The 14695-nt window shown below is 35.7% G+C and overlaps 1 protein-coding gene across 5 annotated transcripts in view; it reads left to right on the top strand.

Annotated features, from left to right (window-relative positions):
• ofd1 (OFD1 centriole and centriolar satellite protein) overlaps positions 1–14386 on the top strand; it is a 55107-nt gene extending 40721 nt beyond the window's left edge. For all 5 annotated transcript variants that reach the window (XM_079821296.1, XM_079821295.1, XM_079821294.1 and 2 more), the window contains 2 exons: positions 14066–14133; positions 14235–14386. In XM_079821296.1, coding sequence (XP_079677422.1) covers positions 14066–14133; positions 14235–14280 — 114 coding nt within the window. In that variant the 3' untranslated portion in view covers positions 14281–14386. The remainder of the gene's footprint in view (positions 1–14065; positions 14134–14234) is intronic.
• The last annotated feature ends 309 nt before the right edge of the window (positions 14387–14695 follow it).

Here is a 14695-nt window from a genome sequence, read left to right as displayed (position 1 = left end):
CAGCTCCAGAGCGGCTCAGTCTATATCACACACACACACACACACACACACACACATACACGTCTATATTACCAACAGGGGACCATCACTCCACACTGACCAAGAGGGGACCTGTGTTTCTAGTCATTTTGAAGAAACAAAACTTAGATACAAAATTTTGTTTTAAGGTCTTTTTTCATAATATAACTTCAAATAACCATTTATTTTTTTTTTTTTAAACATGCCAAGAGGGGACCTGACCGATGTCTACCTATCCAACAGGGGACCTCCATAGCCTGCAATGGAGCTGTGTGTGTGAAAGGGAAGAGAGCTGGCAGTCAAGTCTGTCTTCATTATTTAATATATATATATATAATTATATAATGTTCACACAGGCATCAGGGAACACAATGAGCACACAACGGAGAAAAAGCCATGTTGTGGACATTACAGAAAAGAATTTAAGAAATTAAAAAATTCTTAAAATTAAGAATTATCTTTAAGAAATTCATTCTCTGTTGTGTCTTCATACTTACAGTATATGATCCGTCCACATCTCTCATTTAAGCTTATTTTCAAGAACACCAACACTGTAAAAAAAAATCAGGTCTCCAATTGAAAATTTTCTAGTGACCGATCACATCTAAATTTTTTAGTTGGCCGAATTGAATTTCTTGAATTTTAATTGAATTAAAGTGCATCAATTTACAGAAAATTTTCAATTGGAGACCCAAATTTTTTTTTACAGTAAAGGTATTTCAATGTGTGACTTATTTTTGAATAAAACATAGTTTCTGCTCTCTAAAATCCCAAATAATGTCCTTTGTTTTTGAGATTTTTAGAGTGAGATTTGATTTCTTGCACCAATAAAAAAAAAATATATATAGGACTGGACAAGCAGAAATTGTTCTTTAAGGTAATAATCACAGGTCATCAATTTATATAGTAAATAATGATTATGTTAAACACAATGACTCGGTCCCCTGTTAGATAGTAAATCACGACACCAGTGTGTTTAATTTGTCATTTCTTGCCATCTCAAACACACTGTAGATATTTAGAGTTTTTATAGCAATAACTGAGTTTTAAGAGTTAAATCAAGCAGAAATAGTTCTCTAATGTATTAATTGCAGATCATCTTTGAATAATGATTATGTTAAACACAATGACTCGGTCCCCTGTTAGATAGTAAATCACGACACCAGTGTGTTTGCGTTGTCATTTCTTCATCTCAAACACACTGTGGAGATTTAGAGTTTTTATAGCAATAACTGAGTTTTAAGAGTTAAATCAAGCAGAAATAGTTCTCTAATGTATTAATTGCAGATCATCTTTGAATAATGATTATGTTAAACACAATGACTCTGTCCCCTGTTAGATAGTAAATCACGACACCAGTGTGTTTGCGTTGTCATTTCTTGCCATAAACACACTGTGGAGATTTAGAGTTTTTATAGCAATAACTGAGTTTTAAGAGTTAAATCAAGCAGAAATAGTTATCTAATGTATTATTTGCAGATCATCTTTGAATAATGATTATGTTAAACACAATGACTCGGTCCCCTGTTAGATAGTAAATCACGACACCAGTGTGTTTAATTTGTCATTTCTTGCCATCTCAAACACACTGTGGAGATTTAGAGTTTTTATAGCAATAACTGAGTTTTAAGAGTTAAATCAAGCAGAAATATTTCTATAATGTATTAATTGCAGATCCTCTTTGAATAATGATTATGTTAAACACAATGACTCGGTCCCCTGTTAGATAGTAAATCACGACACCAGTGTGTTTAATTTGTAATTTCTTGCCATCATAAACACACTGTAGAGATTTAGAGTTTTTATAGCAATAACTGAGTTTTAAGAGTTAAATCAAGCAGAAATATTTCTCTAATGTATTAATTGCAGATCATCTTTGAATAATGATTATGTTAAACACAATGACTCGGTCCCCTGTTAGATAGTAAATCACGACACCAGTGTGTTTGCGTTGTCATTTCTTGCCATAAACACACTGTGGAGATTTAGAGTTTTTATAGCAATAACTGAGTTTTAAGAGTTAAATCAAGCAGAAATATTTCTATAATGTATTAATTGCAGATCCTCTTTGAATAATGATTATGTTAAACACAATGACTCGGTCCCCTGTTAGATAGTAAATCACGACACCAGTGTGTTTGCGTTGTCATTTCTTGCCATAAACACACTGTGGAGATTTAGAGTTTTTATAGCAATAACTGAGTTTTAAGAGTTAAATCAAGCAGAAATATTTCTATAATGTATTAATTGCAGATCCTCTTTGAATAATGATTATGTTAAACACAATGACTCGGTCCCCTGTTAGATAGTAAATCACGACACCAGTGTGTTTAATTTGTCATTTCTTGCCATAAACACACTGTGGAGATTTAGAGTTTTTATAGCAATAACTGAGTTTTAAGAGTTAAATCAAGCAGAAATATTTCTATAATGTATTAATTGCAGATCCTCTTTGAATAATGATTATGTTAAACACAATGACTCGGTCCCCTGTTAGATAGTAAATCACGACACCAGTGTGTTTAATTTGTCATTTCTTGCCATAAACACACTGTGGAGATTTAGAGTTTTTATAGCAATAACTGAGTTTTAAGAGTTAAATCAAGCAGAAATATTTCTATAATGTATTAATTGCAGATCATCTTTGAATAATGATTATGTTAAACACAATGACTCGGTCCCCTGTTAGATAGTAAATCACGACACCAGTGTGTTTAATTTGTCATTTCTTGCCATAAACACACTGTGGAGATTTAGAGTTTTTATAGCAATAACTGAGTTTTAAGAGTTAAATCAAGCAGAAATAGTTCTCTAATGTATTAATTGCAGATCATCTTTGAATAATGATTATGTTAAACACAATGACTCGGTCCCCTGTTAGATAGTAAATCACGACACCAGTGTGTTTAATTTGTCATTTCTTGCCATAAACACACTGTGGAGATTTAGAGTTTTTATAGCAATAACTGAGTTTTAAGAGTTAAATCAAGCAGAAATATTTCTATAATGTATTAATTGCAGATCCTCTTTGAATAATGATTATGTTAAACACAATGACTCGGTCCCCTGTTAGATAGTAAATCACGACACCAGTGTGTTTAATTTGTCATTTCTTGCCATAAACACACTGTGGAGATTTAGAGTTTTTATAGCAATAACTGAGTTTTAAGAGTTAAATCAAGCAGAAATATTTCTATAATGTATTAATTGCAGATCCTCTTTGAATAATGATTATGTTAAACACAATGACTCGGTCCCCTGTTAGATAGTAAATCACGACACCAGTGTGTTTAATTTGTCATTTCTTGCCATAAACACACTGTAGAGATTTAGAGTTTTTATAGCAATAACTGAGTTTTAAGAGTTAAATCAAGCAGAAATAGTTCTCTAATGTATTAATTGCAGATCATCTTTGAATAATGATTATGTTAAACACAATGACTCTGTCCCCTGTTAGATAGTAAATCACGACACCAGTGTGTTTAATTTGTCATTTCTTCATCTCAAACACACTGTGGAGATTTAGAGTTTTTATAGCAATAACTGAGTTTTAAGAGTTAAATCAAGCAGAAATAGTTCTCTAATGTATTAATTGCAGATCATCTTTGAATAATGATTATGTTAAACACAATGACTCGGTCCCCTGTTAGATAGTAAATTACGACACCAGTGTGTTTAATTTGTCATTTCTTGCCATCTCAAACACACTGTAGATATTTAGAGTTTTTATAGCAATAACTGAGTTTTAAGAGTTAAATCAAGCAGAAATATTTCTCTAATGTATTAATTGCAGATCCTCTTTGAATAATGATTATGTTAAACACAATGACTCGGTCCCCTGTTAGATAGTAAATCACGACACCAGTGTGTTTAATTTGTCATTTCTTCATCTCAAACACACTGTAGATATTCACTGTATATATTGAGATAACTAAATTTTATGGTGACTTGCATTAAAATGTTTATCCGTCTCAATTAAATTATGTGAACTGAATGACTTTTAACATTGACACTTTAGTTGTTTAACCAACTGATGATTGTCAAGTCAGCAATCAACACACAACTGAGTTTTGACCTCCAAAATCTTATTATAGTGTATTTTTATGGTAAGTATTGGTGTTTTATGTTTTAAATCAAGCAGAAATCACTCTTTAAGGAAACAATTGCAGGTCACACTTTATACAGTGAACATGATTTCCTTAAATTGACTTAAGTCCCCTGTTGGATGGTAAAACACGACACCTGTTTGATTGCTTTGCCATTTCTCTCCATCACAAACACACTGTAGAGATTTTGAAGGTCAGAACTAAATTTTTTGGTGACTTGCATGAAAATCTTCATCCGTCTCAATTAAATTATGTGAACTGAATGTCTTTTAACATTGACACTTTAGTCGAAGATTTTCAACTCAACAATCAACACACAACTGAGTTTTGACCTCCAAAATCATTATACAGTGTATATTAAATTTAAATAAAAAATATAAAATTTATTTACAAAACAGTTTGACTCAAGTTTGACTCTCTACTGCTTATTCATTATTGTTTATGTTACATGGTCCATGTTTTACATTACAGTATAAAATTGTTCCTAAGTTTTCCCCTTTTATATAGATGGTAATGACTAAATATCCTCGCACACCGAAATTTTCACACGTTAAAAAAAAGATCAAGCACGTTTACACACAGCCTCTGAAACTTTCCTTCCTTCATCATAAAAAAAATCTGATCAGGTTCAGTTTTCTGCATTTTTCGCATCCATAGCAAGCATTTAAAGAGGGGTTTCAAATTTCTGTGTTATTCATTTTTGTGTTAAAATTTTGAACATAAGTTGAACAGTTTAAAAAAGAAAGTGTGAACCTTCAAATTAGCCATTATAGTTCATAAAGTTTTGCTGGCGTTTGTATCTAATTGAGAAAAGAATGAATGTAAATTGAAAGATGTCGTCATTGAACGCATTTTGTGCCAAAGCAAATAAATGATCCACAGTTTAGCCACATAGGCTGATGTGATCCCTGAGTGAAGAGTTTTGAAAAAGTGATGAGTATTCAGAAATGTGTCCTAGCAGATGTTTAAAAAACCCTGTAATATCACTATTAGTAAGGGATCACTGTATAATATCAGTCTTTAGATCTATTGTTTTACAAAAATAATCTATTGTTTACAAAAGGAGAAAACGTGTGTACTTTAATGTAAACTTGGACCATGTGACATAAACTGAAGTTAACAGCAAAAAAATATACTATAATGCTGACTGTTGTTAGTGTTTTTTGTTGTATGAGTTAAAAGTGTATATGTTGGGTGAATCATTTACATTACATTTACATTTATGCATTTGGCAGACGCTTTTATCCAAAGCGACTTACATTGCATTCAAGGTACACAGTTTACATTTTTGTCAGTTCTTGCTTTCCCTGGGAATCGAACCCATGACCCTGGCGTTGCTAGCGCCATGCTCTACTGTTTGAGCTACAGGAAAGCTAGAATAATCCTCATAATGAATCCTCATTGTGTTCTGGAAGAATGAGTTGATTTAAGACATCAATGAAGTGTTTTGGTAGTTTTAGCACATTTTGAACGTGAAATTAACTGCTTTGCTTTGAAAGGTGTCCTAGCGATTGTAGCTGAGAGATAGACGTCAAACAGACTCAAACAAAGACCCAGAATTCTGTGGTGTTACAGCACTGTGGCTGCTGTAAATGGCTGCTGTAAGGTTTCTTTATGAAATAACAGGCACAATGGCAAAGATATTTCTGCAAAAACTCCAAAGTAATGTTCGGTTGCAGTGAGAAAGTCACAAGAGACAACTAAAAAAACTCATGCGTGTATTTAGCCTAGTGTAGATCTGTTTGCTTACACATCCCCCAAACTCCATTTACATATGAATACAGGAAAGGCCAAAGCTATTGTCTCACAGGTGAGGAAGAGGCCTTACAGAGCTGTTAGACCCATGTCACAGACACAAACTTCTCATCCAAACTAGAGAAAACGCTGGGATTTACCTGGGAAAATTAAATCAATGTACACTTTTTCCAATCCCTACGACACATTTTTCAATACTTGGGTCACTTTTTTAAAACTCTTCACACACTTTTTCACACAAATTCACACAACTGAATTTCAGCTTGGCACAGCAGGTATTTTAGTGTTCAAAATGCACTAAAACTACCAAAAAAGGATTCTGAGGATTCAAAAGAATCACCCAATATTTCAATATGGTAATACTGCCGAAATGTAGCAAATTGTTTTGTTTTTTTTTAATTAATTTTAGTTAAGTTTTGAACATAAGTTAGGGAGTTTTGAAAAGAGAATCAAAAATTTTTCAAATTGGCCTATACAGTTCATAACGTTTTGGTGGTGTTTGTGTTGAAGTGAGAAAATAATTCTTATAAATCGAAAGATGTCGCCATTGAATGTATTTTATGCCAAATCAATGATAAATTATGACTTTAGATGGCCCCACTTTATATTAGGGGGCCTTAACTACTATGTACTTAAATAGGTACAATGTACTTATTGTGTTCATATTGTATTGCAAAACACTTTTGCTGATATTGAGGTGGGATACGGGTAGGGTCAGGTGTGCTTGTATTGGTAAGTTTAAAGGTAGGGTTAGATGTAAGGGAAGTGTCAACAGTGTAATTACAAATGTAACTACAGAAATTAATTACAGATGTAATTACATGCAAGTTTATTTAAAAATGTAAGTACAATGTAAAGACATGTATGTACACAATAAGTGCATTGTATCAAATGGATAATTAAAATGTTAGTACATAGTAGTTAAGGCCACCTAATATAAAGTGGGTCCCTTTGGATTTTAAGATTTTATATTTCAGTATAATTCCTGCAGAAATGAGTTGATCATCGTTCTGACTTGAATGTGTTTGATCAGTTCTGAAAGCAGTGTGTTAGCATTCAAAGAATGTGCTAAAAATATATAGTTTTGCAGATAGTTAGGTACGAATAACAAAAGTGTTCGTGGATTTTGGAAAATGTGGTCATTGAATGCATTTTGTGTGAAAGCAATGAAAAATGATTCACAGTTTTTAACATATCAATTTAGTATTGGCCAATGCAATAAAAAAAAAACGTAAAGCGATATGCAGAAAGCTGTGGGGCTAAACACCAAGAAAATATCACTTCTAATAAGATGAAAATATATTTAATTTAATTTTTAAAACAATTTAAAACATGTCAACAGTTTTATTTTTATTTATTTTTTTACATTTGCTGGGACACATTTCTCAATCCTCATCACTTTTTCACTGTTCACTTTTTGTCTTCACTCAGTGATCACATCAGTCTATGTGGCTAAACTCTGGATCATTTATCATTGCTTTGGGCACAAAATGTGTTCAATGACGACATCTTTCAATTTACATTCATTCTTTTCTGACTTTGACACAAACACCACCAAAACATTATGTACTATACAGGCCAATTTGAACATTTTTACATTCTCTTTTCAAAACTGTTAAACTTATGTTAAAAAAAATAGACATTTGCTACATTTCGACAGTAATACCATATTGACATATATTTTGAATCTAAAATACTATCAAAACAAATAGATTTAGCTGGTGTTAGTTTTTAAATTGCATTGCCATCCATTCAAAAGGGAAAAATTTAGGAATAATGTTATACTATACTGGACCAAGGACCATGTAACATAAACTGCAGTGAATTATAGTGTAAGTCTTTTTTTGAAAAGAAAATTTTACAAAAGAAAACATTGTGTAATGATCATGTGTTTTAGGTCTGTGTTTTATGATTGAAAAAGTGTGTTTGTTGGGTCCTTTTTGGTAGTTTTAGTGCATTTTGAACACTAAAATAACTGCTGTGCCAAGCTGAAATTCAGTTGTGTGAATTTGTGTGAAAAAGTGTGTGAAGAGTTTTAAAAAAGTGACCCAAGTATTGAAAAATGTGTCGTAGGGATTGGAAAAAGTGTACATTGATTTAATTTTCCCAGGTAAATCCCAGCGTTTTCTCTAGTTTGGATGAGAAGTTTGTGTCTGTGACATGGGTGTAACAGCTCTGTAAGGCCTCTTCCTCACCTGTGAGACAATGGCTTTGGCCTTTCCTGCATTCATATGTAAATGGAGTTTGGGGGATGTGTAAGCAAACAGATCTACACTAGGCTAAATACACGCATGAGTTTTTTTAGTTGTCTCTTGTGACTTTCTCACTGCAACCGAACATTACTTTGGAGTTTTTGCAGAAATATCTTTGCCATTGTGCCTGTTATTTCATAAAGAAACCTTACAGCAGCCATTTACAGCAGCCACAGTGCTGTAACACCACAGAATTCTGGGTCTTTGTTTGAGTCTGTTTGACGTCTATCTCTCAGCTACAATCGCTAGGACACCTTTCAAAGCAAAGCAGTTAATTTCACGTTCAAAATGTGCTAAAACTACCAAAACACTTCATTGATGTCTTAAATCAACTCATTCTTCCAGAACACAATGAGGATTCACCCAACATATACACTTTTAACTCATACAACAAAAAACACTAACAACAGTCAGCATTATAGTATATTTTTTTGCTGTTAACTTCAGTTTATGTCACATGGTCCAAGTTTACATTAAAGTACACACGTTTTCTCCTTTTGTAAACAATAGATTATTTTTGTAAAACAATAGATCTAAAGACTGATATTATACAGTGATCCCTTACTAATAGTGATATTACAGGGTTTTTTAAACATCTGCTAGGACACATTTCTGAATACTCATCACTTTTTCAAAACTCTTCACTCAGGGATCACATCAGCCTATGTGGCTAAACTGTGGATCATTTATTTGCTTTGGCACAAAATGCGTTCAATGACGACATCTTTCAATTTACATTCATTCTTTTCTCAATTAGATACAAACGCCAGCAAAACTTTATGAACTATAATGGCTAATTTGAAGGTTCACACTTTCTTTTTTAAACTGTTCAACTTATGTTCAAAATTTTAACACAAAAATGAATAACACAGAAATTTGAAACCCCTCTTTAAATGCTTGCTATGGATGCGAAAAATGCAGAAAACTGAACCTGACCAGATTTTTTTTATGATGAAGGAAGGAAAGTTTCAGAGGCTGTGTGTAAACGTGCTTGATCTTTTTTTTAACGTGTGAAAATTTCGGTGTGCGAGGATATTTAGTCATTACCATCTATATAAAAGGGGAAAACTTAGGAACAATTTTATACTGTAAAATCTCTACAGTGTGTTTGTGATGGAGAGAAATGGCAAAGCAATCAAACAGGTGTCGTGTTTTACCATCCAACAGGGGACTTAAGTCAATTTAAGGAAATCATGTTCACTGTATAAAGTGTGACCTGCAATTGTTTCCTTAAAGAGTGATTTCTGCTTGATTTGAAACATAAAACACCAATACTTACCATAAAAATACACTATAATAAAATTTTGGAGGTCAAAACTCAGTTGTGTGTTGATTGCTGACTTGAAAATCATCAGTTGGTTAAATAACTAAAGTGTCAATGTTAAAAGTCATTCAGTTCACATAATTTAATTGAGACGGATAAACATTTTAATGCAAGTCACCATAAAATTGAGTTATCTCAATATATACAGTGAATCTCTACAGTGTGTTTGAGATGAAGAAATTACAAATTAAACACACTGGTGTCGTGATTTACTATCTAACAGGGGACCGAGTCATTGTGTAAATCATAAATAAATCAAAAGTGGTTTGTTTAAAAAAACTCATAAATGTATAAGGTAATAAGGTGGGCCTTTTACACCCCATTTTACATGGGGCAAAAGTCACACATTATTTATACAAATACTTGAGCTAAAATGTTTTTTTTTTAATAATGTCTTAACACTTGTTTAAAAGAATAGTAAAGTTTGTACTATTTTCTGTTTATTTTGATAAATACAATAATATTCAATGAATATAGGCTACTGTCATTAAAATATGTTAAAATAAAAAATACAAAAACAAAACTTCTAATTACATTCTGGTTGTTTAGATTTTTAAATCCTTTTTTCTTGGATTCTGTGTAGAATTTAATTGTAATGTAATGCAAAGTTTGAAACTAGTCAAGGTATCTAGTAAAGAGATGTAATGCTTGTTCCTTTAGTAAGCAGCCTGTTAAACAGCAGAGTCTCTCTGGGACAGCAGGCCATTCAAACAATAGAGGAGTGTGTGTGAACGACGTGTGTTTAAGAGCCCTTACAGTTCCTGCTCCAGCCTACAGGGGAGCTGCTGAGTATGACCTTAAACACACACACACACTTAGGTCCCCACTTGGTCATAAGTTTTAAAAAAATTACCAGAGTGTTTTTACTTAATTTTCACATGATTTAAACACACACACTTGTAGGTCCCCACTTGGTCAAAAGTAAAAAAAATCACCAGAGCGTTTTTTTAGTGTTTTTACTTGATTTTAACATGATTTAAAGCATGACCAACAAGGGACCTGAAAAATGTCCCCTCTTGGCTCAGAGGTCCCCTGTTAGTGAGTGTGTTACGACACCAAGGTCCCCTGTTAGATAGGTAGACAAGTACACACACACACACACACACACACACCCAATCCAGCTCCAGAGCGGCTCAGTCTATAACACACACACACACACACACACACACACCCAATCCAGCTCCAGAGCGGCTCAGTCTATATCACACACACACACACACACACACACACACACACACACACACACACACACCCAATCCAGCTCCAGAGCGGCTCAGTCTATAACACACACACACACACACACACACACCCAATCCAGCTCCAGAGCGGCTCAGTCTATAACACACACACACACACACACACACACACACACACACACCCAATCCAGCTCCAGAGCGGCTCAGTCTATAACACACACACACACCCAATCCAGCTCCAGAGCGGCTCAGTCTATAACACACACACACACACACACACCCAATCCAGCTCCAGAGCGGCTCAGTCTATATCACACACACACACACACACACACACACACACCCAATCCAGCTCCAGAGCGGCTCAGTCTATAACACACACACACACACACAATCCAGCTCCAGAGCGGCTCAGTCTATAACACACACACACACACACACAATCCAGCTCCAGAGCGGCTCAGTCTATAACACACACACACACACACACACACACACCCAATCCAGCTCCAGAGCGGCTCAGTCTATAACACACACACACACACACACACACACACCCAATCCAGCTCCAGAGCGGCTCAATCAATAACACACACACACACACACACACACAATCCAGCTCCAGAGCGGCTCAGTCTATAACACACACACACACACACACAATCCAGCTCCAGAGCGGCTCAGTCTATAACACACACACACACACACACACACACACACACACACACACACACACCCAATCCAGCTCCAGAGCGGCTCAGTCTATAACACACACACACACACACAATCCAGCTCCAGAGCGGCTCAGTCTATAACACACACACACACACACACACAATCCAGCTCCAGAGCGGCTCAGTCTATAACACACACACACACACACACACACACACACACCCAATCCAGCTCCAGAGCGGCTCAGTCTATAACACACACACACACACACACACACACACACACACCCAATCCAGCTCCAGAGCGGCTCAATCAATAACACACACACACACACACACACACACACACACACACCCAATCCAGCTCCAGAGCGGCTCAATCAATAACACACACACACACACACACACACACACACACACACCCAATCCAGCTCCAGAGCGGCTCAATCAATAACACACACACACACACACACCCAATCCAGCTCCAGAGCGGCTCAGTCTATAACACACACACACACACACAATCCAGCTCCAGAGCGGCTCAGTCTATAACACACACACACACACACACACACACACACCCAATCCAGCTCCAGAGCGGCTCAATCAATAACACACACACACACACACACACCCAATCCAGCTCCAGAGCGGCTCAATCAATAACACACACACACACACACACACCCAATCCAGCTCCAGAGCGGCTCAATCAATAACACACATTTATAACAGACCAGTGTTTATGATCTAATGCTGATGAATAATGACAGTGTTTACTATATCATGTTTATATAGTAATATGTTTTAGACGGTTGTAATGACGCATATTTGATCTCCTGAACTTGAATGAGCTCCTGCAACTGCAATAGTATAGCGAGATTTCAAAATAAGAGTCCTGGTGTATTTCCAGCTGGTTTATCATTAAAAGTCACGCATTATATATTCGTTTTTGCTTACACAATAAACTGTGTTTAATTTAATTCCCATTTAATTCATATTCAGGAGGAAAGACCAGTATTTGACACATATTCAATAAAGTATCAGAGTTATAATAGTTCACTAAAAACATGAAAACAATCTTCATTACTTGAAATGTAATAAATGTTAACTGAAATTAAAAAATAAATAAACAAACGTATTTGAAGCTTTAGCTTAACCTGATATGGCCTACTGACTAAAACAGAAATACAGAGTTATGAAAACTATATAGATGTTTTTAAAAAAAAGTGAATTGAGCTCTTTCGTGTATTTTTAATGTCAACAACAGAATTATGTCACTGGGCCCTATTTTAACGATCTGAAACGCAAGTGTCAAAGCGCGAAGCGCAAGTAACTTTGTGGGCGGGTCTCGGCGCTGTTGCTATTTTCCCGGCGGGATAAATGGCTCTTGCGCCCGGCGCAAATCTAAAATGGGTTGGTCTGAAGTAGCTTCATTATTCATAGGTGTGGTTTGGGCGTAACGTGAATAAACCAATCCGAGCGTCATCCAACATTCCCTGTAAAAGCAGGTGCGCAAGTTCCATTATGGATTGCTATTATTATGGCGTATTTACCAGGCGCACGCCAGGAGCGGTTCACAGCCGAGGAGACTGATGTGCTTGTAAGAGCAGTGAAAGACAGAGAAGTGAAGTTGTCATGTTGTACATTATGGTAAAGGTGATTTCACAGTCTTTTTTTTTTCAGTCTTTCAGTTTTTTCAGTTTTTCAGTCGATTTTTGTTCCTGGTTCTTGACGGACAAACCAATTTGTCAGATGTCCTTATATACATATATGTCTTGCCACTATTGGGCAAACAGGTCTTATCCTTAATTATTACAATTAGCCTGAATCATTTGTAAGCTAGATTTATGCCTATTTTTTCACATCTTCGTGGCACACCACAATGATTTCCGTCATATGACGGATGAAGATGAAGATATCTCATGTGTTAATATTTTTTTAGTGTAACAATTTATGATTTGCAAAAATAACTGTTGCATCTGTGTAGATTACATGAGCAAAGTGTATGCGCGTTGTGCACGCTATACATTATGGTCAAGCATGCGCCCTTAAAATAGCATAATGAACAACGCGCAACGCGCCACTGACTTTAGACTAGGTTTTTTCTGGTCAGTGGCGCAATTGTTTAATGAAACAGCAAAATAGCACCAGGGATTGTTTGCGCCGGAACACGCCTCCTTTTTTGCGCTGAACCGCCCAGGGAGCGCAAGTTCATTCACTAGTTTAGCGACGTGCTTCTGTGGAGGGAAAAGCGCGCTTTGCGCGGGTGCAAAATAGGAATGACACATGCGTCGGTGTACAAAGTCAATTGCGCTGGGTGCAAGATAGGGCCCAAAATGTCAGTTTGAGTGACAGTTGGTTATGTGACGCTTAAATGCTTAATGTATTACAATTTAACTAAACTCATTAGATTTTAGGAGAATAAAACTAGACTAAAATTAAAAACAATTCAGGCGACTAAAATATGACTAAAACTAAATCACAATTTGCTGTGGAATAATGTAATGTCACATGTTCATGTGTGTGTGTGTGTGTGTGTGTGTGTGTGTGTGTGTGTGTGTGTGTGTGTGTGTGTGTGTGTGTGTGTGTGTGTGTGTGTGTGTGTGTGTGTGTGTGTGTGTGTGTGTGTGTGTGTGTGTGTGTGTGTGTGTGTGTGTGTGTGTGTGTGTGTGTGTGTGTGTGTGTGTGTGTGTGTGTGTGTGTGTGTGTGTGTGTGTGTGTGTGTGTGAACTTTCAGAGCCCAAACAAAGCGGCGTCCGAGAACCAAAGTCAAGAGGAGCTTCTCCTGTCTGACCACGAGCACAGGTTACACATTTGTACATTTGTTCAATCAACAACACACACTGTGTGAGATCTCACTCTTCACTCACTCTCTCACTCTTCACTAACCTCCGCTCACTCCGCAGTGTTGGCGTGACATCACGTGAAGAACCGGACGATGACTTCTGGTGACGGATCCGCTGGAGCTGTGTTCTGTGTGTGTTTATGTGTGTGTAGACGTGACTCTTTGGGAATGTTTTTATTGAGAGCCTGAATAAATGTGAAATGTTAATGTTCTGCTGTTGTGTTATGATTCTGAGGGATTATGTTACAGTTTTTCTCAATTGTTTTCACACAAATACTGGTGCTTGAGACACAATGACCACAACATCTAACTCATGCACCAACCCCCTGAACCAATTCTGGACTAAAAAAATCTAAATTACGACAGTGTATACTATTACATAAAAGTGGAAATTATTAAATTATTACAAAAAGTCTTTATTGACAAAAATTCACAATTATGACTGTATACTATGACATAAAAGTGGAAATGATTCAATTACAAAAAGTCATTATTGACAAAAATTCACAATTACGACAGTGT

The sequence above is a fragment of the Gobio gobio genome (assembly GCF_949357685.1).
Source record: "Gobio gobio genome assembly, chromosome: 7".
Lineage (NCBI taxonomy): Eukaryota > Metazoa > Chordata > Actinopteri > Cypriniformes > Gobionidae > Gobio > Gobio gobio.
Note: the sequence above shows the minus strand (reverse complement) of the source record. Positions and strands in the feature narration are given on the sequence as shown.